At 48.3% G+C, this 25,257-nt stretch overlaps 2 protein-coding genes across 6 annotated transcripts in view; one reads left to right on the forward strand and one right to left on the reverse strand.

The window, feature by feature from the left end:
* TTC3 (tetratricopeptide repeat domain 3) overlaps positions 1-6,434 on the forward strand; it is an 89,366-nt gene extending 82,932 nt beyond the window's left edge. For all 5 annotated transcript variants that reach the window (XM_074533891.1, XM_074533884.1, XM_074533890.1 and 2 more), the window contains 5 exons: positions 1,330-1,718; positions 2,138-2,249; positions 2,336-2,533; positions 2,733-2,822; positions 4,534-6,434. In XM_074533891.1, coding sequence (XP_074389992.1) covers positions 1,330-1,718; positions 2,138-2,249; positions 2,336-2,533; positions 2,733-2,822; positions 4,534-4,641 — 897 coding nt within the window. In that variant the 3' untranslated portion in view covers positions 4,642-6,434. The remainder of the gene's footprint in view (positions 1-1,329; positions 1,719-2,137; positions 2,250-2,335; positions 2,534-2,732; positions 2,823-4,533) is intronic.
* Positions 5,211-24,257, reverse strand: VPS26C (VPS26 endosomal protein sorting factor C). Its single transcript, XM_074533902.1, has 8 exons — positions 24,101-24,257; positions 18,614-18,757; positions 16,085-16,234; positions 12,334-12,414; positions 9,178-9,252; positions 8,223-8,373; positions 7,020-7,172; positions 5,211-6,688 (listed from the first exon to the last, which is right to left on the reverse strand). Exons 1-8 carry the CDS (start codon positions 24,155-24,157, stop codon positions 6,606-6,608), a joined length of 894 nt encoding a protein of 297 aa, XP_074390003.1. The 5' UTR covers positions 24,158-24,257; the 3' UTR covers positions 5,211-6,605.
* Positions 24,258-25,257: the final 1,000 nt, after the last annotated feature.

The following is a 25,257-nucleotide window of genomic DNA, read 5'->3' on the forward strand; positions in this document are numbered from 1 at the left end:
CAGCTCTGGGACACCCCAAGGTGGCCCTGGGACACCCCAGGGTGGCTCTGGGACACCCCAAGGTGGCTCTGGGACACCCCAGGGTGGCTCTGGGACACCCCAGGGTGGCCCTGCAGCTCCAGAGGAACCAGGATGGAGCTGGGCAGGGCAGGGCAGGGCAGGGGCGGCACCTTCACATCCCGGAGAGGCTCGGGCTGCTCAGAGTTGGGAATGTGCCACTGATGGGTTTGGTCATTGGAGGGTTCCTGTGGCACCAAAATCCTGCAATTCCAGCGTGGGTTGGGTTGGAGGGGACCTTAAAATCATCCAGTGCCAACCCTGACAGCTCCCAGTGCCCCAGTGTCCAGCCTGGCACTGCCAGGGATGCAGGGATGGATTCCAGCCCAAGATCCTCCCTCAGCTCAGGGCCGGTCCCTGTGTCCGTCCCTCCATCCCCTGTCCCCAGTCTGTCCCCAGCTCTGCTTTAGGCCCTGCCAGGGGCTCTCTGGAGCTTTCTCCAGGCTGAACAGCCCCAAAATCCTCATTGTGCAGAATTCCCAAATCCCTGAGGCTGGCACAGCCCTGCCAGCCCATGCAGTGCCAGCTGTGCCCACCTTGTGCCCACTCAGTGCCACCTGCAGGGATGGGCACTGCAAAGCTCCCTGGGCTCCCTTTCCATCCATGGGGAAGCTTTCCCAGAGGAATTCCTGCAGCTCTGTGTCCCTTGTTGCAAACACCAAGCTCAGCTGAGCCATTTCTGGAATGAGAACAGCCCCAGAAATCCTGAGGAATTCTGTTCACAGACATTTTCTCGTGGCTCAACAGCTCCTCCTCCAGCTCCCTTCAAACCAAAGCAGTTTCTTCTTCTCATCTTTAATTGGTCCTTTTAAGTTGTTTTTTTTCTCTGTGGAAAATCTTGGTGTGTGATTTTCTTTTTGGGTGTAATTTAGATTCAAGGCTCTGGTCTAACATTTGAGATTGTTTTATCACTTTTTCTGAGTTTCTGCAAGTTCCACTCCTGCTCTCCTGCATAATTCCCCATTTATTTTTAGATCTGTCCTTTCTATTTATTGACACAGAATATGGGGACAACTTAATCACCACCAATTTACTGGGAAAGAGCAACTTTTGTGCTTCTTGTGCATTTGGAATTTATTTATTTATTCTGCAGTAACAGCAGGGTGACCTTTTAGAAGAGAATTAACCATGAGGTCGAACAAGTGCCCTGATGTCAGGACAAGTTGGTGTCACCTTTGAGATCCTGGGCACAGCCAAACCTGGCACAATTCCCCCTGCCGATGCTGAATTTGCTTTAATCTCTGTTTCCTGTGCAATGTGTTTGTTTCCCAGGCAATGCCACTCAGAGCTGCCGTGTGTGACCCTGCCATTGTCACCTGCTCAGCGCCGGCACATCCCAGCGCCCTCCCTGCGTTTCCCAGCTCCGATGGAAAAGCTCCAGCCCAGCCTTCCCTGCAGGCACCCAGCGGAGCCACGGCGGCCCCTGAGGCTCCTCCTGCCCCCGGGAAAGCTCCAGACAAACATCCCCGAGCTCCAGAGCGATCACATCCCGCTAAAATCCCACCAGGAGCTTCTGGGAGGAACTCCCAGCCTGCCCAGCCCAGCCAGGATCCCTCAGCTCTGCAACAGAGGCCGCCTGCAATGCCAACCAACAAAAAGCTTCCAAAAAAAAAGGAAAATATTTTAGCCCAGCTGCAGAGTGTATTCCCAAACTGCAGCAGGTACTGGGGGAAGGAGTGCTGTGAAACAAGGGGTGAAGGGCAGGGAGAATTGATTTCGTTGTGACAACGGGGAATGGTTTAAACTGCCCGAGGGCAGGGCTGGGTGGGAGATTGGGAATTGGGAATTGTTCCCTGGCAGGGTGGGCAGGGCTGGGATGGAATTCCATCCCTGGATCCCTGGCAGTGCCCAAGGCCAGGTTGGACATTGGGACAGTGGGAGGTGTCCCTGCCATGGCAGGGGTGGCACTGGGTGACTTCCAGGCCTTTCCCATTCCATGATTCTGGTGATTGTTCAGGTTTCACCCTGGATACTGAGGGTCCCTGGGAGCAGCTCCTGGGAATGCTGCTCTCTTGGATCCTGCTGGGATCACACAGGGAGCCTGCAGCTCTCCCTGAGCCTTTCCCTGCTGTCCCTGCAGCTCAGAGCTCACGGCCGCCATCCGGGAGGTGCAGAGGAGGAACGGGAGCAGCCTGAGCCCCAGTGAAATCCTCAGCAGGGCCACGGAGCTCATCCTGGACCAGCAGTTCAAGGTACCGGGGCTGGGGCTGCTCCTGCTCCTCCTCCTGTGGGAAATGGAGCAGCACAGCCCCGGGACAGCGCTCCTGTCTCTGTGCAGGCCCCGGCAGCGGGCACAGCCCTGCCCTCACCAGGCCCTGCTGCCCCCGCCCGGGCCAGGGAAGCGCCCACGGATGGACCCAGCCCCGGCTCTGCCCCCAAAACCTCCGCTGGCAAAAACCCCTCCCAGCCCAACCTGCAGCCCTGGGGCAGTGCTGGAGCAATCCCCAAAGCCAAGTGGAGGAAGCAGGACAGTGCTGTAAGTTTGCTGTTTCAGTTGTTTCCATGTGCTTTGTACAAGACACGAAATAATCCTGGAAAAAAAAACCAATTGCCTGGTTTATTTTGTGTACAAAAGCTTTAATAGACTTGGTTAAAGTTAGTGACCTTGTTAATTGAGTAGAATGTGCTGGTTAATGGCTGATTTTGAAACATCTGAGTGTTCCTGTCGTGGGCAGGCCTGCAGTGAGGATCCCTGCAGCATCTGCCACGATGAGCTGAGCAGTGACTGCTGTGAGCTCGAGTGTGGCCATCACTTCCACAGAGAGGTGAGCTCTGCTCCTCTTCCTCATCCCCACCTCACACCCAACCCCATTCCCTCCCCTCACCCTTGAGTTCTGCCCCTGTTCCTGATCTCCCCCTCAAACACAACCCCTTTACCCTCCCCTTACTTTTTTCAGTGCTCAAACCACAGGGCACAATCCCTTTTCCAGCCTTGACCCACAGGCAGCCTGTCAGAAAGCTTTGGGTGTCCTTAAAATCAAATGATTCGTCAGAGTGGATTTCTGATGATGCTTCAGAGCATGGATTTGGTTGGGATTGCTGGCAGCACACTCAGGGAATGGTTTATCCCTGAAAACTCTGGATTTGCCTCCTGCTGGTGGAAATCCATGAAGTAAAAAAGCCAGGGTTGTGTTGGAACAACTCCACATTCCCCTTTACCTTTTTTGTTTAAATGCTGCCTTAATAAACCTGATCAGAGCAGAACAGTTGCACAGCACTGAGATCTGGGGGTGCAGAGCCATTCCAGCCTGCAGCTGGAACACCTCCTGTTGCGGTGTTTTGGGCTCCCGGGTCAGCTCCCAGGGGTGGCCGTGCCTCTCTTCCCCTCCCCCTCGCCCCTTGCTGGGTGGGGCCTGTCAATCAGGCTTAGCATTCCAGCAAAGGCGTCATGCGATTGGTCGGGTTCAGGGGATGCCCCTCAGGCCTGGGGGTCATTGGCCTGTCTGGGTGTCAGGGCCCTGCCCCCCCCCCCCCCCCCACCTGGTTGGTGGCTCACCTGTCCCCTCCCCTCCCCCTGAGCTTAAAAGGTGAGTCCGGCCATGTGCTCAGGTTCTGTTGGAGGTCCCCCCAAGATTGAGGCCTCTGTAACCATGGAATAAACCACTGCATATAACCCTCCAGCAGAATCCCTCCTTTTGACTCCTCACCTTCGCCTGAAGCCTCTTCCTGAGGTAAACGGAGTCCCTGACTATTGGAATATGAATCCCAATATAACCAGTTAGATGGTGCCTGGGCCAGTCTGACCCTCGCTGCTGGGCCAAAGGCAGCACTGTGGTGTTTTACCCCAGAGATACCTTGGCTGCTGGGGATTGCAGCGGGGCACTGAACAAGTCCAGGCTTGTCAGGGACTCCGTTTACCTCAGGAGAGAGAGCTTCTGGCGATGGTGAAGAGAAAAAGGAGAGGATTCTGCTGGAGGGTTATATCCAGATGTTTATTCCATGGTTACAGAGGTCTGCACCGGGGCAATTCCTCCAACAGAATGGAGGCCGCATGGTCTGATTAACCTTTTAAGCTCAGGGCAGGGGAAGGGGAGGGGACAGGTGAGCCACCAACCAGGTGAAGGGGCAGGGTCTCAAGGGACAAGGGACACCTATACGGGCCAATGTCCCCCAGGCCTGAGGAGCATCCTTTGAAATCGACCAACCACACGATGCCTTGCTGGTATGTTAGCCTGATTGACAGGGCACACTCAGCAAGGGGCGAGGGGGAAAGGAAAAGGGAATATTGGCACACCTGAGAAAGGGACCCGGAAGTTAAAAACAGGACATTGCAACCGACCGCAACACCTGACAAACCTGGCCTTGTTTAGTGCCCAGCTGCAACCACCAGCAAGCTAAAGGTGTCTCTGGGGTGATCCAGCACAGCAGCAGCGAGGGTCAGACTGGCCCAGGCACAATCTAACTGCTGATATTGGGATTCCTGTTCCAATCCCTCCTGTCCCTGTTTACCCTGATGCTGTCCCTCTGTCCCCGCAGTGCATCCGGACGTGGCTCAAGCAGCACTCCAGCTGCCCCATCTGCCGCGTGCACGCCCTGCTGCCCGAGGACTTCCCCGAGCTGCCGGCCTGGAACCGGCCCGGCTGAGCCTCCTCTGCTCCTGCACAATTCCAGCTGGGATGGGGCTGCCGCAGTCTGGGGGACAGGACACAGCCCTGGCGTCACCGGCCATGGCAACAGCTCTGGGGTTTCGCTCCAAGATCCAGGATTTCTCCTGGTTCCTGCCTGGCAGCGCACAGCACTGCTGCGGTTTTGGCTAAGGGACACCGAAAGTACCAAATTCTTTGAGCAGTGCATCATTCCTGTGCTTTTCCCTCAGATTTATTCCAATATCAAACAAGTAGGTGACCCAAAGGATGGACCAACAGAATTGGAAATCAAACATTCCTGTTGGCACAGACTGGTGTGGTCTTTGCAGCTCCTCTCTCTGCACAAACCCACAGCTGAGAATTCAAATTGCTTAAATAATGACTTTTAGTCACATTTTGAAGCAAAAATTTTAAATTCTTCATTTGGATCCGTTTTTAAATCTCAAAATAAGATTGAAATTTGAATTTCCTTCCTTTTTGTTTAAAAAAGGAGGGAAATTTCCCTCCTGGTCTGTTTAAATGGGAAGGATTTTTTAAAATTATTTTAAAAGGAGTTTTAAGTGACACTTCCTCTGTATTTTGTGCAGGAATGGGCACCAGCAGCAGCAGGGGCAGAATTCCAACAGCTCAGGGAATTTTCTCCCACTGTTTTATGAGTCTGAAGTGGCCAGAGAACTTTTAACCCAGACAAATTTGTCCCAAACAGCCAAAGGTGAGGACCAGAGCCTGAGAATCTTGAAATTAAACCCAATATTTTGAATCCAGGGAGCACCACGTGGATTAGGAGCCCTTGGCTAATTCCAGGGATTCACTTGTTCCCCACACTGCTTTGACTCCTCCAGCTGAAGTTTTGAACTCCTTTTATCAGTGTATTACCACAATAATTAAAAATAAAATTGCTTCTGCAGCCAAACACGTTGTTTCTGTGTAGTATTTCTGCTCACTCTGAGTTAGGGGTGAGTAACTGCTCTGCTGTAGAATTAAAACCTAAAAATTCCAGCACTGGAATCCTTTTCAGCTTCTTGTATTTTTGGGGGGCTGCAGCTCTTCCCCAAATTCCCCTGGCCTCAGGGTAAATGCTGAGTTTCAGTAAATACCATTTTCAGTAAATACCATTTTCAGTAAATACCATTTCCTTCCCCCTTCCCACACAGTGAAATGAATGAAATGAAAAAAATTTCATTTTTTTTCTCCCTGAAACATCAGGGCCCAAACTGGAATTACATTCTCCTGCTGGACAAACCAAAGGAAATTATTTTTCTTAGTTAATTCTGCATTTTTAGGTGCTGATCTTTACACTTCTAATTTTCATAACATAGACTGAGCATGCCTCTGCCCCCCATGGAAAATTAATGGAAAATCCACAAGTTGTGGCTGTTCCATGAAAACAACATCCAAACCTGTTTGTGTTGGGAAGGTTATTTCTTGCTGAATTAATTTTCCTTTAAGCTGTACAGTCACAAACACATCAATTAATTCTTCCAACACCAAAATTTCCTTGGTGTGATTTGAAATCACTCATGTGCCATCCACCACCTCCCACAGCTGTGCCACCGCTTTTTGGACCTTCAGAGACCTCACTGCTCATTCTGCCACAATTCCCACACCCTCCCAGTATGGCTGGAATGGGATTTGTGAGTTTTAAGGGGGCTTCAAAGGACTTTAAAACAAATATTACAAAATTAAGCCAAGAGAGGAACTTGCTCCATAATTCTACAAGCTGTAGAAAGCTACAGAATGATTCCTTCAGGATTTTCCTGAAAAAAAAAAATTTGGGGAAAACATGATTGTTGAAGGCAGCAGGATTGGGAAATGCAGAGAGGCAAAGTCTTGGCCAGGTTAACAGGGAGAGGGAGCAAAGGAAAGGAGAGAGGTGGCTCCAGCTGATGTCAGGCATGGATAAAGTTCCACTTTCCCTCAGAGGAATTCCCAGGAAATCCTTCCTGCCGCTCCTGTGGCTGCTCACATCCTGCAGAGCTTCAGGGGGAAGTTCTCTGTGATGAGGTGGTCGTCCTGCAGGAGCACCACGATGTTCACTTCAAACTCTGGGAGAGGGGAAAAGAGAGGGAATTCCATGGGAGACTGAATCCTGGAGCAATCCTGCTCCAACTCCACAGGAAAGCTGAATCTTATGAACAATCCTGCTTGAATTCCACAGGAAAGCTCAATCCTAGGAACAATCTTGCTTCAATTTCACAGAAAGCTGAATCTTAGGAACAATCCGTCCTCAATTCTACCCAAAACTGAATGCTAGGAACAATCCTCAGGCTCAGGGATGTGCTGGGCTGCTCCTGCAGCTCTGCTGGGTTTATCCCTCAGTGCCCATGGACAGGAATGGACGTGGCCTCTCCCGTCCCAGGAACGCTCCCCACTCACCCACTTTGAAGTTGGTGGTCTCCAGGGTGGGGCAGGTGAAGAGCCTGGGGAACACCATGTGGATGGGGATGGGGAGGCCCCGGCAGACGTCGCCGTCGGCGATCTGGATGTTCTGGATCTCCGTGGCATCCCTGGCATAGCCCTCAGCACACCCTGGAGGGGAATGGCAGGGAATGAGAGAGAGCAGCAGCCAGAATTTACAGTGGAGAGATGCTGGAACCCTGCACACTGAGGATGTCAGGCACTGACCCCCAGGGAACACTGCACTGACCTGAGGGCCTGGAGAAGCTTCCAAAATTCAATAACAAAACTGAGATTAAAGGTGTGGAGTTTGAACAGAAGTGTGTGATATCACAGGGTGGGAAACTCAGAGTTGAAGGGTTTAGAATACAGGAATAGACAGAAAGCAGGATGGAGGGTTTAGGGTGGAGGCTGCTCCATCCCTTCTGACTTCACCATCAGCTGTGTTGGACTCTGAGGAGTCAGTCATGAGTTTTTCATGATCATTCTTGTTAAACCTTCTGTCTGTATCCTTTCTCTTTCTGTAGTGTAGTTTTAGTATAGTATTCTTTTATATAATATAATATAATATAATATAATATAATATAATATAATATAATATAATATAATATAATATAATATAATATAATATAATATAATATAATATATAAAATTATTATATTATATTACACTATATTATGTTATATTATGTAATATATATATTATATATAATATATATACTATTATATATATTTTATATCATATATATTATATATATTATTATATATAATTGTATATATATTATATTATATTATATTATATTATATTATATTATATTATATTATATTATATTATATTATATTAATCTTCTGAGAACATGGAGTCAGATTCTCATCTCTCCCCTCATCCTGGGAACCCTCACAAACACCACAATTTTATTTTTACTTTCTTCCCTAGTACAGCCCTGTTATTTCCACTCCCCCATCTTCACCTGAGCGCCTCTCAATTTCCAATCTACCCCAGCTCAGCGGGACAGGCTCACATTCCCATGGAGGGGCTCACACTCCCCATGGACAGGCTCACATTCCCAATGGAGGGGGTCACATTTCCATGGACAGGCTCACATTCCCCATGGAGGGGGTATAATTCCCCATGGAGGGGCTCACACTCCCCACGCAGGGATTGCTGCCGCCCCGCGCTCACCGCAGGTCTCCACGCGCACCAGCTGCAGCTCGATGCTCCTCACGGCCGCCTCGGCGCTCTCCACCTGCAGCTCCCCCGTCAGCGGCTGCGTGATCACGCAGTTGGTGGAGTTGAGGTGCCCTCTGATCAGGAACTTGGGCAGGGAGGCTCGCTGAAATGGTTGGAGGAAAGAGAAAATGATAAAGGTAAAATAAAGAGCAGATTAAGGAAAAAAAAAAAAACGAGTAGGAAATTAGCCAATGGTTTCAAAGCTGGGAATTCAAGAGTTCAGAAGTTCCTGAGGGAGCCTGAATTGATTTCTGGCACTCTGTACCAGGATTTCTCCTGCAATATTCTCTCCTGACGTGTGTCCTTCCTGCTGCTCCATCACCCACGGATGGGCCTTTCCTGGGAAGAACTGCCGGAACTTGGCTGTTGGAATTCCTGCAGGAGCTGGGGATGGCGTGGGGACACCTCCCACTGTCCCAGGTGCTCCAGCCCAGTGTCCCACCGTGGGCACTGCCAGGGATCCAGGGATGGAATTCCATCCCAGCCCCTCACAGGAACAATTCCTCATTCCCAGTATCCCACCCAAGCCTGCCCTCCTTGAGGCTTCCCAAAGCCACAGAGAGCTGTAAAAAAAGGCACAAACAAGGCTCAAAATCCACATTTTTAAAGGCTCTTGCCTGCCCATGTATAGAATGGTTTCCCTTGCTTCAGTGCCATTTTTCACTCAGGAAAGGAATAAAAATATTTAACCACTCCTGAGCAAAATTCCACCTTCAGTTGGTCACCACAGTGCAAGAGATGAAGCAGAATCACTTGATTGCTTATAAAAGTGAAAAAGAAAATGGAAAAATAAAACCAATACAATCTGCCTGATATTCTACAAGATAGAACTTAACCACTCCTCTGGTCTCACTCAGAAACACACAAACTTCACATTTAAGATAAAATAATAAGAAAATCCTTTTACCTCTTTGACATTTTGCAGAGTTTCAGGAGTAATGGTGAAGTCCACGGGGCTGGGCAGCAGCTTCCCTTTCTGAGACTGCAGGGAGGGAAGGGTTAAACTGAAATCTGATCCCCAAAACAGAGAGAGAATATTGAAAACCACAGCAGCTGGCTGCCCTAACCCACCTGGAAAAGCAGGAATACCCTCCCCATCGAAGCAGAGAGGGGAAAAAAGCTCAATTTCCCATTTCTTTAAGTACAAATAAATTCATTGCACACGTCCCTTGGAATGTTTCCTTTCTTTATGAAATTTGGGGAGGGGAGATTTGGGAAATTTGCTTCAAATCTGCTTTAGAAATTCTTGTTCTCCAGCAGCAAGGGGCTGATGTGGAACTCTGGGTGAGGATCTGCCCTCACTGCTCAGGAATTCAAACAACTGCTGCTGCCCAGCTGCAGGAAGGAGGAGATTTCCACAAGATTGGCTGCATTTTCCCAAAATGACAAATTCTGGCACGGAGCAGGCTGGAGGGAAAGGGAACACTGAGCAGTGACAGTGAGAATTGTACGTTCAGCAAAACCCCATTAATTCACCCCAAGTGGGAGATCCGGGAGTTACTGACTGGTGAGCTCGGAAGGGCTGCAGTGGGAACAAGAAACAAAGCCAGGAAAACTGCAGGAGATAGGATTTGGGATTTGGCACTGCTCTGACAAGTGAGGCTCATTAGAAATGTAATAAAATACATTTTATATATATATATATATAAAATACATATATATTTATGGTCCTGTATTATTTATATATTTTACTGGTCCTGTATTATATATATACAAATATATAAATATATATATATACATATATACTTTTATATATTATATATATGTATTTATATATATAAAAATATAAATATATATAAGTATATATAAATATATATACATATATATTTATATATATTTTATATATATGTATTTATATATAATATAAATACAAATATATATTTATATATTTATTAGTCCTGTATTATATATACACATATATATGTATATATATAAATATATATACATATATATGTGTATATATATGTATTTTTATATATATAAAATATAAATATATATAAATTTATATATTTTATCGGTCCTGTATTATATATATACAATATATATAAAATACAGGACCAATAAAATGCAGCATCAGATATTGCAGAAAACACTGAAATCTTACCAACAGGAAACTTGTTTGTAACAGCAAACTACATCTTTTAAAAAGTTACTTTAGAACTAAAATAACATTTCCACCACAAGTCCTGAGTAACACAAAGGATTTTGGTATTGAGGAACAGAAATCAGGATTTTCACCCAAAGAACAGAAATCAGGATTTTCACCTGAGGAACAAAATTCAGGATTTTCACCTGAAGAATAGAAATCAGGGATTTTCACCTGAATAAAAATCAGGGATTTTCACCCAAAGAACAGAAATCAGGATTTTCCCCTGAAAAACAGAAATCAGGGATTTTCACATGAATACAGAAATCAGGGATTTTCACCTGAGGACCAAAATTCACAATTTTCACCCTAAGGACAGAAATCAGGGATTTTCACCTGAAGAACAGAAATCAGGGATTTTCACCCTAAGAACAGAAATCAGGGATTTTCACCTGTGGAACAGAAATCAGGGATTTTCACCTGAATACAGAAATCAGGATTTTCACCTGATTTTCTTTTTTCATGATGATGAACAAGAGAATAAACTGAGGGCACTGTAAAACATCTGAAAATCCAACTCCTCTTTGTTCTTTGAGAGAGGGATGGGGTTTTCTCATCAGAGGCAACATCTCTGGGGTGGTTTTGTTTTGGGGCAGATTTCCTTCATTCCTGTATTTTGGACACAGGGTGGGATTTTGGGGTGTCCTGTGCAGGGCCAGGAGTTGGGTTTGATGATTTTTGGGGTTTCTTCCAACTCAGATATTCTGAATTTACACCTCTGTAATCTCTCGTGTCACCATCACAATTTCCATGGGTGTCATGGTTTGAGCTTGGCACAGAGTTAGTGCTCTCTATGAAAATGTTTCACTCTGGTGTCTGCTGTGAGATGTGACTAGGAATAAGCAAAACAGGCTCTAACTTAAACATAAAGACTACTTTATGACTTAAACTACAGGAAAATAGGGAGGGACTATAAGGAAAAAAAAAAAAGAAAAGAATTGAAAACTTTACAAAAAAACCATTTTCCTCCTCCCCCACCACCTGACTTTCCCAATCTAATACATTCTCTCAAAACAACTGCTTAGCTCGGCACGACACTTTAGTATACTCAAACATCAGTTCATGAAGAGGAAAGGAGTCTTTCTCGTTCTATAGGTTTCTCTTGGAAACACACTGAAAACTTCGTGTGCTTCTCTGTCACTTCGGCACTGCTCGGAAAGTCTATTTGCTGCTTGTGACGTTTTCTTTCTATGTTCAGTGCTCTCACTACTGAGACATGGCCAGAGCTGCTTTTAGGGTTGTCTTTTAAGGATGCTTTGTCTCACTCTAAAAAGGCACAGTCTCTGCTTTTGGGACATTTGTCTCTTTCATATTTTTCTAACTCTCTGGGGCCGGGGGGTCTTCACGAAGAACTTTCTTGGTTTTGAGGCACTGTTTCTCTCTAAATGCAGTCTGTGTCACAGGAATAACTGAGTCTATAGCCACGAGAAAAGTTCAGCTAAAAGGCTACTCTAAATCATTTCTCTCTATTTAATCATCTCTACATCTCGATGTCTCTTGGGGCTCCGCCACCCTTCTATCCTTGAAAGCCCCCTCAACCCTCACTTCTGTCTAGGCCCCAGGCCTCTCGCATGGCGGCCCCTCCCCCGCCCAGCAGCAGCGGGCCGGGCGGGGGAAGGGATCTGACCTCTTCGCCGACGATGTCCAAAAGAGGAAGTGCCAGGGCAGTGCCTTGCTTTTAACCCCTGTGTATTCTCGGAGGTGTGTCCAAACCCCACTGGCCACACCGGACGCCAGTCTCAAACTCAAAACTTTCATTGGTTTGACCACAGCTTCCCAGAATTCCCACTCCTTCCTGGTCAAACCATGACAATGGGTTTATTTGGGGGTTTTTCCCCCTAAAAGTGAAGTGGGGAGAAAAAAAAATCAATGAAAAATTAATTAATGAATTGCAGAATGAACAGAAAGTTGACTCACCAGGGAGTGCACGATGAACTCACAGGTCTTGGTCAGGTCCTTTGCCAGCAGGGAACGCCTCAGGTCACAGCGCAGGGTGTACTGGGGAAGGGGGGAAAGGGGAAAAAGGGGGAAAAGGGGAAAGGGGGAGAAAGGGCGAGAAAGGGGGAGAAGGGAAAAGGAGAGGAAAGGGGGGAAAAGGGGGGAAAAGGGGGTAAAAAGGGGGAGGAAATGGAAAAAAGGGGGGAAAAAGGAAAAGGGGAGGAAAAGGGAAAAAAAGGGGGAAAGGGGAAAAACGGGGGAAAAGGGGAGGAAAGGGGGAAAAGGGGGGGGAAAGGGGGAGAAGGGAAAAGGGGGAGAAGAGAAAAGGGGAAAAAGGGGGAAAAAAGGGGGAAATGGGGGGGAAAAGTGGGAAAAGGGGGGAAAATGGCAAAAAAGGGAGAAAAAGGGGGAAAAAGGGGGGGGAAGGAGGGGAAAGAGGAAAAAGGGGAAAAAGGGAAAATGGGGGAGAAAGGGGGGAAAAGGGGGGAAAAAGGGGGAGAAGGGAAAAGGGGGGGAAGGGGGAAAAAGGGGAAAAGGGAGAAAAGGGGGAAAAAAGGGGGGGAAAGGAGGAGGAAAGGGAAAAAAGGGGGAAAAAGGGAAAAGGGGGGGAAAAGAGGGGGGAAAGGGGCAGGAAAAAAGGGGAAAAAGGGGAAAAAGGGGAAAGGGGGGAGAAAGGGGAAAAAGGGGAAAGGGGGGAGAAAGGGGGAAAAAGGGGAAAGGGGGGAGAAAGGGGGAGAAGGGAAAAGGAGAGGAAAGGGGGGAAAAAGGGGGGGAAAAGGGGGAAAAAGGGGGGGAAGGGGGAAAAAGGGGAAAAAGGGAAAATGGGGGAGAAAGGGGGAAAAAGGGGCGGGAAAAGGGGGAAAAGGGGGGGAAAGGGGGGAAAAGGGGGAAAAAGGGGGAGAAAAGGGCGGGAAAAGGGGGAAAAAGGGGGAAAAAGGGGGGAAAAGGGGAGGGAAAAGGGGGTAAAAAAAGGGAAAAAGGGGTAAAAAGGGGTAAAAAGGGGGAAAAAGGGGGGAAGGGGGAAAGGGGAAAAAGGGGAAAAAGGGGGGGAAAGGGGAAAAAAGGGAAAAAAGGGGGGAAAGGGGGGAAAAAAGAAAAGCTTTAATTCAGATTTCCTCCCTCCTTCCCAGCTCTTTACCCCCCTTCTGCCTCTGTGCAGTGTTGTTGCTGTAATATCCATTTAAAGGTGATTTTTCACCCTGTTTTGGTTAAGGGATTATCAGTGTGATGTATTTTTATATTTTGTACTTTTGTCTTCAGCCCCTCTAATTTTGATTTTTTTTTATTGTGGGACTGAATTCCAATTTGCTGGGATATTTCATGGGGAGCTTCAGGCACACAGCTGAACTAAAATCAGGCAAGGAAGGGAATTTGTTTCCAATTTGCTCCCCTGAAATGGGAGCCATAAACCAGCAGGTGAAAAACAGTAAGAATTTGATTATCCCAAAAATCCTACACTTCATCTCCAAAAAAAAACTTCTCAGTGTCCTTAAGGACAGGGAATTGTTGGGTTTTTTGTTTTGTTTGATTTTTAATTCCTCCCTCACTTGTGGCTCATGGCACAACCACCCAGCAGTGGCTGATTAAAGGTTAAACTGAGATTGAACTCAAAATTCATCCCTAAATTAAGAAAAAGAGGCTCAATTCATCTGCCCAGAGGTTTAGGAAGTGTCACAATTCCCTCCTCAGGAGAGCAGGACTCTCAAAGTTTGGCTGAAATTTAAATTATTACATTGAAATGGTATTTTATATTTTATCCAAGAAAAGCTCCACAGAGGAGAGAAAGAATGATAAAATAAAACAAATATTTCTCATTAAAGTGCAGCTCAAACTGACTGATCACAGCAAGTTCTGAGAAGCAGCTCAGCCAGGGCTGCACCATTTCTGAATTTCTGACATCCCCACCACAAACAGCAGCTGCTGCACAAGGGGAGAACCCAAAACTGAGCAAATAAATGGAAAGATTTAAAAAATATCCAAACACAGACAAAAAACAAGATATTTTGTTTTTCTTTCAGTTACTTCTGATAGGCTGCTGGGGGGTGATTTGGTTTTTTAGGTTTTTTTCATTTCAGTGACACCAAACACAGAATTTACCTTCAAGAGATGGCTGAAAAAAGACTTTTCCCCCAAAAATCACCCAAACAACCCAACCCACCTATGGTAAGGCAAGTTTAAACCAAAAAAGATTAAATTTCAGAACTGTATTTCCTCCATGCAGGTCTGGGCAGGGAATGTCACTCCTCCTCATCCCAAACAATTCCTGGTCTGTGTTGCTCTCAACACCACACGAAATTCCATATTTATTTGGAATACAACCACACTGGGGTGCTGCTTTTTTTTAAGGAAGGGAATGGCAAGAGTTTCCTACAACATCAGGATGGATTAAATTTAGGTTACAGATGTTCTGCTGAAATTTTTCAGGTAAAACATTTTGTTTGTGCCATAATTCCTTTAAGATTTACTGCATAAAGGGTGGAAGGCTCAGTATGAAAAGAAAACATCACCAAACTTCACCCTCAATTCCTATGGATTAAGAGCTGCATTTTTCCATGGATAAAATTTAGGTTACAGATGTTCTGCTGAAATTTTTCAGGTAAAACATCTTGTTTGTGCCAGCATTCCTTTAAGATTTACTGGATAAAGGATGGATGCTCAGTCTGTGTGAAAGGAAGACACAACCAAACTTCATCCCCAATTTCTATGGATTAAGAGCTGCATTTTTCCATGGATAAAATTTAGGTTACAGATGTTCTGCTGAAATATTTCAGGTAAAACATTTTGTTTGTGCCATAATCCCTTAAAGATTTACTGGATAAAGGGTGGAAGGTTCAGTCAGAGTGAAAAGAAAACATGACCTAACTTGATCCTCAACTTCCATGGATTAAATAATAATTAATTAAATAATTATTAAATTAATAATTTTTCCATTGATCAAATTGAGGTTACAGATGTTCTGCTGAAATATTTCAGGTAAAACATTTTGTTTGTGCCACAATTCCTTAAAGATTTACTGCATAAAGGGGGGAAGGCTCAGTCAGTGTAAAAACATCACCAAACTTCATCCTCAATTTCCATGGATTAAATAATAATTTAATTAATAATTTAACTAAATAATTCAATAAAATAATTTAATAATTTAATTAAATTATTATTAAATTAATAATTTTTCCATTGATCAAATTGAGGTTACAGATGTTCTGCTGAAATATTTCAGGTAAAACGTTTTGTTTGTGCCATAACTCCTTTAAGATTTGCTGCATAAAGGGGGGAAGGCTCAATCAGAGTAAAAAGAAAACACCACCAAACTTCACCCTCTCTTTCTATGAATTAAGAGCTGCATTTTTCCATGGATCAGATTTAGGTTAGAGATGTTCTGCTGAGGTATTTCAGATAAAATATCTTGTTTCTGCCATCACTCCTTACTGCAGAAAGGGTGGAAAGCTCAGTCAGTGTTAAAAGAAAATACCACCAAATTTCACCCTCAATTCCTGTGAATTAAGAGCTGCATGTTTCCATGGATCACATTTAGGCTACAGATGTTCTGCTGAAATATTTCAGGTAAAACATTTTGTTTGTGCCATAATTCCTTTAGGATTTATTGCATAAAGGGGGGAAGGCTCAATCAGAGTGAAAAGAAAACACCACCAAAGTTCACCCTCAATCCCATGGATTCAGAGCTGCTTCAGAGGACACTGTGCAGATGAAATTTCCCATTTTCTCTCCTCACCTGGATGTTGACAAAGACCCCGTGGTAGGTCTCATACAGAACCTTGTTGCCCTTCATCTGCAGTGGGAATTCAAAGGGAATTTCTGTTTTGCCGCTGGGGAGCTTCCCTGGTTTCACCATCTCGATGGTGCTGCTGATGATCTGAATGGGCTGCAGGGAGAAATGCAGACAGGTTTAGGGTGAGACACAGAACCAACAGCATCTGAACTCCTCCAGAATTCCTGCATTTCCACAATCCCTCTTCAGGACACAAAGTGCTGGGATATTTTTTACAATGGATAGAAGCATTAATATTTTGCTCAAGAAAACAATTCCTATTTTAAGGATGCATCACATTAATGACCAAAGAATTCAAGGGAGCTCACCAGGAGCAGCTCCAGCTTTGGGAAGTGGAGATTCATTTCCTAAATGATGACTTTGAACAGCAGCAGGAACAATCAAAGCCACTGAGCATCCCCCCTGACCTCTGAATTAATGATTATTTGAGGCAGATCTCTCACCACAAGGAGGATTAACTGTGAGGGGCTGGCTTGGACATTGCTTTCTTCCATTTCTTTTCTCTCTGCAGTTTTGCCATCCCTGTCCCCAACTCTTGGGCTCCCAAAACAAGAAGTGGAGCTGTTGGTGAGCCCAGAGGAGACCCCAAAACTGATGCCAGGGCTGGAGCCAGGCTGGGAGAGCTGACCTGGAGAAGGGAGAACTCCAAAGCTGCAGGGAGAGCTCAGAGCCCTGCCAGGCCTGAGGGGGCTCCGAGAGCTGGGGAGGGGCTGGGGACAGGGATGGAGGGACAGCACCCAGGGAATGGCTCCAAAGGAGGATTGGATGGGATCTTGGCAATGAGGAATTGTTCCCTGGAGGGTGGGCAGGGCTGGGATGGAATTCCACCCCTGCATCCCTGGCAGTGCCCAAGGCCAGGCCGGACACTGGGGACAGTGGGAGGTGTCCCTGCCATGCAGGGGTGGCACTGGGTGTGATTTAAGGTTCCTTCTGCCCCAAACTTTCTGTGATTCCCTGATTCAAGACCATCCTCACTTAACCAAACCCTCCCAGCAGCCCAGCCTGTCCCTGGGGAGCAGCCCAGAGCCCCCCCAGGAGCTCCACAGGTCCCACTCTCTCTCTTGTCTCGTGCCCAGAGACCCTCCATGGCCTCCACAGGCAGTGACTGATGTGGCACAGCAGTCCAGTTAAACCCAGTCACTTCAACAAAAATAAAATAACACCACACAATAATTATATTTCTTTAAATCACAGATTCAGTGCATCATCCAGTAACCCTTTTTGTTGGAGATTTTTTCAGAGATGGCTTAGAAGGCAGCTGTGGGGGACAGGTTCTCACTGTTTCTGTAAACAGTAGAAGTTCTCAGGTTGTTTTTAATTACAAGTAAAAGTGACAAACATGAAGGCCTTGAGAACCTTGCATACCAGAGTTCCCAGGCAGCTTTCTCATGGCAGGTGAATATTCTATCTTTGGCTGTTTTGGGAAAGTAAAAGTAAGTTTTGAGAACACAAATCTTGGTATTGAAAACAACAGGAGGGGTTGGTGTGTTATCTCTGACCTATTGTGAGCTCGGGTTTGCAATATGCATGAACTTAATTAACACGGTTATAAAAAGTGATTGATTGAGTCAATAAACAGAGTCAGATGCTGACCAACAAAGGTGGGTCTTCTCCCTCCACTTCAGTACCTTTTTACCTATTTAGGCAGTGCATTTCAGCCTGAGATAAAAATCTCCCTCCAGTGTGAGTTACTTCCCTAAAATGTCCTCATTTATCCCTCCCTGGGTGTTGGAGATTTTTTCAGGGATGGCTCAGAAGGCAGCTGTGAGGAGCAAATTCTCACAGCCTGTTTCTGTGAACAGCAGAAGTTCTCAGGTTGTTTTTAATTACAAGTAAAAGTGACAAACATGAAGGCCTTGAGAACCTTGCATACCAGGGTTATCAGGCAGCTTTCTCATAACAAGTAGGTATTCTATCTTTGGCTGTTTTGGGAAAGCAAAAATAATTTTGAGAACCCAAATCTTGGTATTGGAAACAAAAGGAGGGGTTGGTGTGTTATCTCTGACCTATTGTGAGCTCGGGTTTGCAATATGCATGAGCTTAATTAACACGGTTATAAAAAGTGACTGATTGAGTCAATAAACAGAGTCAGATGCTGACCCAACAAAGGTGGGTCCTCTCCCTCCACTTCAATACCTTTTTACCTATTTAGGCAGTGCATGTCAGCCTGAGATAAAAATCTCCTACCAGTGTGAGTTACTTTCCCAAAATGTCCTCATTTATCCCTCCCTGGGATATCCCAGAGTTCCTGGAGCCAGCCCTGTGCCCGGGGAGGTGACAGCAGTGACCCCTGTGCTCCCCTCCAGCCTGACCCATCCTGCACTCTGTGATTCCTTCACACAAAGCTGAGCCTTCCCTGCTCTCCATCACTTCCCCACCACGAGCAGCTCTGACACCTGGGAGCCTTGAGGGAAAGGTTCCACTTGAGAAAAGAGAGTTTTTGTGCTCAGAACATCACCAGGGCAGCCTCACCTTGGCAGTGTTGCAGAAGGCCTCAAACACCCCCACATTCTTGGCACTGAGCTGCAGATTCACCGAGCCCTCCATGGTTAAGGAGATCCCCTGGTGCTGCACTGTGTCCTTGCTGGTTATCACCACCACCCCAGAAAGGATTTCCTAAGAGGAAAGAGGAAAATTTTTGTTTAAATCCATTTTTTCATAGTTGTTATCTGAACAGCCTGGAACTGATCTCTGAACTCCAAAAATCTCCTGTGCCCAAAGAATGGGGTAACCTTGTCAGGACAGACAAAAAAAAACATCTCTTCCCTCCTGATGAAGGGATTTAGGATGAGACAGAGAAACAGCAACATCTCAACTCTACCAGAATTCCTGGATTTCCAGAATCCCAAGCTCAGGATCAGAATTCCAAGCTCAGAATCAGAATCCCAGGTTCAGATGAGAGCTCTGCACTTTTGGTTTTTCCTTAAAAGCACCATTCACCTCTTGGCTGAAGTATTAACCTGAGCTTCAAATTCTTCCCACAGTTCCAAGGTTTTTCTGTCCAGGAAGGTGAAAAATCCTTCTTTTGGGTCAAGTTGTGTTTGTGTTGGAATAAACAAAAGTTGTGTTTGTGTTGGAATAAGCTGCCAGGAGGAATTGCTGTATGAAAATTGGGATGGTCAGCACAGGAGAGGGAAGAAAAGGCACAACTGGGAAAGGGATGGCCAAGCTGAGGGTGGGATTCACCTCCAGAGTGGAGCAGAAGAGATTTAAAATATAAAAAATGAACACAAAGCAACTTTTGAAATGAATCTGAATGAAAGGAGCTGTGTGACTGCAGGGATGGTGTCACTCATCCCATGATGGATGTGCTGCCCCCAAAAATCCCTTTGCACAAAAATGCTGCATCCTCAAAGTGGTTTATCCTTCCCTTCTCCCACACTGCAGAATCTCCTCACATCCTGAAGAATCCCCAGCTGGACAGGACTGAGAACTGGAGAATTCCCTGAGCTCCTTCCCCAATTGTCCCCACGGGACAATTCCAACTGCTCCCCTTGCACCCAACCTCTCCAGACCAGGATCTCTCCAGCACAATGGGAATTTTGGCAGATTTCTGTCTTTCCTGAGACGTTGTCACTCATCCCATGAAGGATGTGCTGTCCACAAAAATCCCTTTGCACAAAAATGCTTCATCCTCAAAGTGTCAGCTCAGAGTTTTTAACATTGAAACCTGGTGAACTGCAGGAGAGCAGCACACAGCTCCCTCCACATGTCATTTATCCTTCCCTTCTCCCACACTGGAGAATCTGCTTCAGTCCTGAAGAATCCCCAGCTGGAAAGGACTGAGAACTGGAGAATTCCCTGAGCTCCTCCCCTGCTCCTTCCCCCAGCCATGGGACAATTCCAACTGCTCCCTCTGCACCCAACCTCTCCAGACCAGGATCTCTCCAGCACAATGGGAATTTTGGCAGATTTCTGTCTTTCCCAAGATGTTGTCACTCATCCCATTAAAGATGTGCTGTCCACAAAAATCCCTTTGCACAAAAATGCTGCATCCTCAAAGTGTCAGCTCAGAGTTTAACACTGAAAACCTGGTGAGCTGCAGGAGAGCAGCACACAGCTCCCTGCACACACTCCATGGTTATCCATGCAGGATCTCCTTCCATCCTGAAATATTCCCAGCTGGAAAGGACTGAGAACTGGAGAATTCCCTGAGCTCCTCCCCTGCTCCTTCCCCAAGCCATGGGACACTCCCAACTGCTCACCTTGCCTCTCCAGACCAGGATCTCTCCTGCACAATGGGAATTCTGGCAGATTTCTGTCTTTCCCAGGATGTTGTCACTCATCCCATTAAAGATGTGCTGCCCACAAAAAATCCTTTGCACAAAAATGCTGCATCCTCAAAGTGGTTTATCCTTCCCTTCCCCCACACTGGAGAATCTGCTTCAATCCTGAAGAATTCCCACCTGGACAGGACTGAGAACTGGAGAATTCCCTGAGCTCCTCCCCTGCTCCTTCCCCAAGCCATGGGACACTCCCAACTGCTCCCTCTGCACCCAACCTCTCCAGACCAGGATCTCTCCAGAACAATGGGAATTCTGGCAGATTTCTGTCTTTCCTGGTGGCACAGGATGGTGAAAATGGGTCATGGGGGTTGAGGTATCAGGCAAACATCCCCATCCAAGCAAGGGTGAGAGCCTGGGAAGAGGAAGTGCAGCAAGTGGGGAATGCTGGAACAGGAGCACAAAGGGACAGCAAAGAAAGGCTGACCTCAATTCTGCACTGCTCTGCTAAGGGGCCTTAATTAGCACAAGCAATTAGGTTATTGCTTTAAAAATGAGTCCAGCTCAGCTCTGAGAAGCAAGGACAGCCTGAAGATGTGAACTGCTTCAACAAAGGAGATGTTTCTGTCACACAGCAACAACTGCAGAGCTGCTGCCTGCACGTGGGAAGGGGGCAGGGAGGGGAAGCATGACTGGAAGTTCAATATCAAATTTGCTTTCGATATTTCTTCAGAAATGCAAAAAAAAAAAAAAGCTCAAAATTCTGTGCACAGGAGATTTCCCACCTGCAGAGCTGCCCCAGCGCAGGGAGGAGCTGGAGCTGCTGCAGAGCCCAGAGGAGGCTCCAGGATGAGCAGAGGATGGAGCAGCTCTGCTGGCAGGAAAGGCTGGCACAGCTGGCATTGCTCACCTGCACAGGAGAAGCTTTGGGCTGAGCTCAGGGCGGCCTTGCAGGGCCTGGAGGAGCCCCAGGAAAGCTGGAGAGAGACAATTGCCAGGGGATGCAGGGACAGCACACAGGGAATGGCTGCACACTGAAAAATTACAGGTTTAGATCAGATATTAGGAAAAATTTCCTCCCTGGCAGGGTGGGCAGGGCTGGGATGGAATTCCACCCCTGCATCCCTGGCAGTGCCCAAGGCCAGGCTGGACACTGGCACAGTGGGAGGTGTCCCTGCCATGGGTGATTTTCAGGTCCCTTCCATGCCTAATTAAGGTTTGCACCTCCTTTCTCTCCCCAGGAGATTCCTGCTAAAAAATCCCTGTTGTATCCCTGGTTGTGTTTTCAACAACTCCCATTGTTGTGTTTTCATCCCAGGCTTAAAATGAATGAACTAAAATTAAACCTTTCCACATAGAGTTAAATTGGAAGGTAAAAACAAAACTGACAGACTGACTGACCAGAAATATCCCAATTTCAGCTTAAAACAGAAGGAATATTCCTTTCCATACCAATAAAAAAATCCATTTAAAAGTGATATGAAACAAGTCAAGTGCAAATCAAAAATGGACACAGCACTGAGAAACTGAAATAGATAAATAAATAAAATCCTAATAATTTGTAATTTTATAATGCACAGAATGATGTGAAAGTGAGACACAGACAGTATTTACCCCTCTGGAGCCATTCCTAAAGGGAATAATTCAGCTCTGCCAAAGGCACTCTCTGGATAATCTGACAATTGCAGGACAGATGCTGCACACCTTTCCTTTCAAATCCAGTTTTCCAGGATTAAAACCATTCAATAAATGGAATTTCGGTGGATGGAAAGGATTTTTATGATAAAAGTGCAAGAAAAAAGAGAGACCTGAACATTGCTGCTGAGCAACTCGAGATTTCTGGGTAAAAATTAAATGATAAAAATTAAAAATATTCCTTCCCTTTCAAGGCACATCGGGCTCTGCAGAGCTGGTCGGGGTCTCCCCGTGACTGCCGGGAATGGGGAAGGACAAAAAGCAGCGCTCGGTCCCAAAGGCAATCCCGGAATCCCGGGGAGACACCGGGAAACGCCCGGGAGCGGGACAGCGCCGGGGGAAGGGATGGGAGCGGGGAAAGCGGCAGGGAATGCAGGGGGAAAGGACACACGGACAGGGACACACGGACAGGGACACAGAGACACGGGAAAGCGCCGGGACACAGGGACACAAGGACAGGGAAAGCTCCGAGACTCGCACGGAGAAAGGTCCGGGACACACGGACCGCTCCGGGACACGCGGACACCGGGACAGCTCCGGGACACACGGACCGGGACACACGGACAGGGAAAGCTCCGAGACTCGCACGGAGAAAGGTCCGGGACACACGGAGAGGGACACCGGGAAAGCTCCGGGACACACGGACAGCTCCGGGACACACGGACACCGGGAAAGCTCCGGGACACACGGACAGGGACAGCTCCGGGACACACGGCCACCGGGAAAGCGCCGGGACACACGGACAGGGACACCGGGAAAGCTGCGGGACACAGGGCCAGGGACACACGGACAGGGAAAGCGCCGGGACTCACAGACAATGACACACGGACACCGGGACAGCTCCGGGACACACGGACAGGGACACACGGACAGCTCCGGGACACATGGACACAGAGAGAGCTCCGGGACACACAGACAGGGACACACGGCCAGACAGCGACACCGCGGCAGCACCGACAGCAGAGGGCGATCGGCTCCGCCCGCCGAGGAGTCCCCGCTGCCAGAGCCGAGCCCGGAGCCCAGCGGGGACCCCGAGGTGTCCCCGACAGGCTCAGGGAGCCCCGGAACAGCCGGGCTGGGAAGGCAGCGCTGGGGATGGCGGAGTCACCTGGAGCATGGCACAGGAACGCGTGCAGGGGGTCTGGAATGTCCCCAGGAGGAGCCCCCAGAGCCCCTCTGGCTCTGCTCAGGGCTGGGCACTGCCCAGGGCAGAAGTTGTGCCTCCTGTGAGGGGAATTGCTGGGCTCAGGCCCTGCCCGTGGCTCTGGGGCCATTGCTGGGCCTGGAGCAGAGCCTGGGCCTGCTCTGAGCTCTGCACACAGGGACAGACACAGGGACAGACAGGGACAGACACAGGGACAGACACAGGGACAGACATAGGGACAGACACAGGGACAGACACAGGGACAGACACAGGGACAGGCAGGGCTGAGGGCCCCTCTCTCTCCCTGAGTCTCCTTTTCTCCAGGCCGAGCACCCCCAGCTCCCTCAGGGCTTCCTCACAGGGTTTGTGTTCCCAGCCCCTCTCCAGCCTCGCTGGCCCCTCTGGATGTGCTCAGTGTCCCAAGGTCCTTCCCAAACTGAGGGGCCAGAGCTGGGCACAGCACTTCAGGTGTGCCCTCAGCAGTGCAGGGACAGAATGAGCTCCCTGCTCCTGGGACAGACCGGGACAGACACAGGGACAGACACAGGACAGACACAGGGACAGACACAGGGACAGACACAGGGCCAGGCAGGCCCAGGCAGGGCTCAGCCCCTCTCTCTCCCTGGAGCTCCTCTCCAGGCTGAGCAGCCCCAGCTCCCTCAGCCTTTCCTGGGCACGGAGCTGCTCCAGGCTCTTGCTCAGCTCCAGGAGCTCCTGGCCCTGCTGTGCTGAGGAGCCAGAGCTGGGCACAGCAGCCAGAGGTGCCCCAGGGCTGGGCACAGGGGCAGGGGCAGCCCTGACCTGCTGGCAGTGCCCATCCCAATGCACCTCAGGACAGCGCTGCCCTCCCCGGCCGCTGTCCCCGCTGTCCCGCTGTCCCTATCGCGACACACGCACCCCATCCCGATAGACTTTCCCGGCGCGTTTCACCCTCACGTCCAGCGTCGTCCCCATCGCTCTGTCACGTGACAGCGGCCTCACGTGACCCGCGGGCGGGGGTGCGTGCAGGAGCCCCGCCCCCTCCACATCCGGGTCCTTGCCGCCGTCACTTCCCAGCCGCTGACGCCGCTTCCCGCGCGGCCGCGCCCACTGCCCCCGGTTGTCATAGCAACGCGCGGGCGGGGTGAGTGACGTAACTCCGTCACCCGCGGGGAACTACGTCTCCCGGCGTGCTTTGCGCGCGGGCAGCACCCGCTGTGGCCCGGGGCGCCGCGTGGACTGATGGGAGTTGTAGGCGCAGCCGCCGCCGCCTCGCACTGCCCGCGAATGTCGCCTGTCGCGACTGTGGGGCGGTAACAATGGGAACCCGAGAAAGGCCTCGCTGTCCTGAAATGTTTCCCTCTGAGTGCATTGCACAGCCGCAAGCACCCATATAAACGAGGAGCGAACTTGTCCCCGTTCTAATTCCACCGGGATTCATCGCTTTGCGTTCCCAAGCACGGTCCAGCCGCGGTGCCCAGAGCTCCCCCAGCCTGAATTCCGATAAATTCAGGAAGGCAGAGCCTTGCAACGCACTCAGCGAGGGATTCCGCCTTCAAAACCCGGAGCAGGGAAATGCTCAGTGCGGGAATGGCCGAGGGAAATGCTGCCATCCCCTCCAGGTGTGGCCTCAGCCGGAATTCCCGTGATTTCAGCGGAACCGGGACTCGTCCATCGCTGGAACTGCGAGTCCTGAAGGAAATCTCTACAGCAAGAGTCGAGTTCTGAATGTTAATGCTTTCCTAAGGCATTGTGTTCATTCTTCACACATTGTTCACTAAATTAGATTTTATTGAGATTTACGTTATTAAAATAAACATAACCTTGTCAGTGGTGGGATGGTTCTGTCCTCTTCCTCCTCAGCCCTCAGCACCCAAACCCATCCATGTCCCTTCCTCTGCTGTGCTTGTGGAAAACGTGGCAAAAACCGCTGCAAGCTCCTGCTTTGGGAAAAAAAAAATATTAAAGTTGTCCCACATTTCAGAGAAGACAGAGAAAGTGGTCACTGTAAAAAGAAAGGAGCATTTAACTGGGATCACTTAATATTACTGGCAGGATTCAGGTAGCTGAGTCGC

This window comes from Zonotrichia albicollis, chromosome 2 (assembly GCF_047830755.1).
Source record: "Zonotrichia albicollis isolate bZonAlb1 chromosome 2, bZonAlb1.hap1, whole genome shotgun sequence".
Taxonomy (NCBI): Eukaryota; Metazoa; Chordata; class Aves; order Passeriformes; family Passerellidae; genus Zonotrichia; species Zonotrichia albicollis.

Bases quoted from the DNA above. Each gene is read 5' to 3' on its own strand.
- VPS26C (XM_074533902.1), bottom strand. From the start codon at position 24,157: ATGGGGACGACGCTGGACGTGAGGGTGAAACGCGCCGGGAAAGTCTAT. The intron at 18,758-24,100 runs GTGCGTGTGTCG...CTTTCCTCTTAG, and splicing joins GGAAAGTCTATCGGGATGGG to GAAATCCTTTCTGGGGTGGT. The intron at 6,689-7,019 runs GTGAGTGGGGAG...CCCCTCTCCCAG, and splicing joins GACCACCAACTTCAAAGTGG to AGTTTGAAGTGAACATCGTG.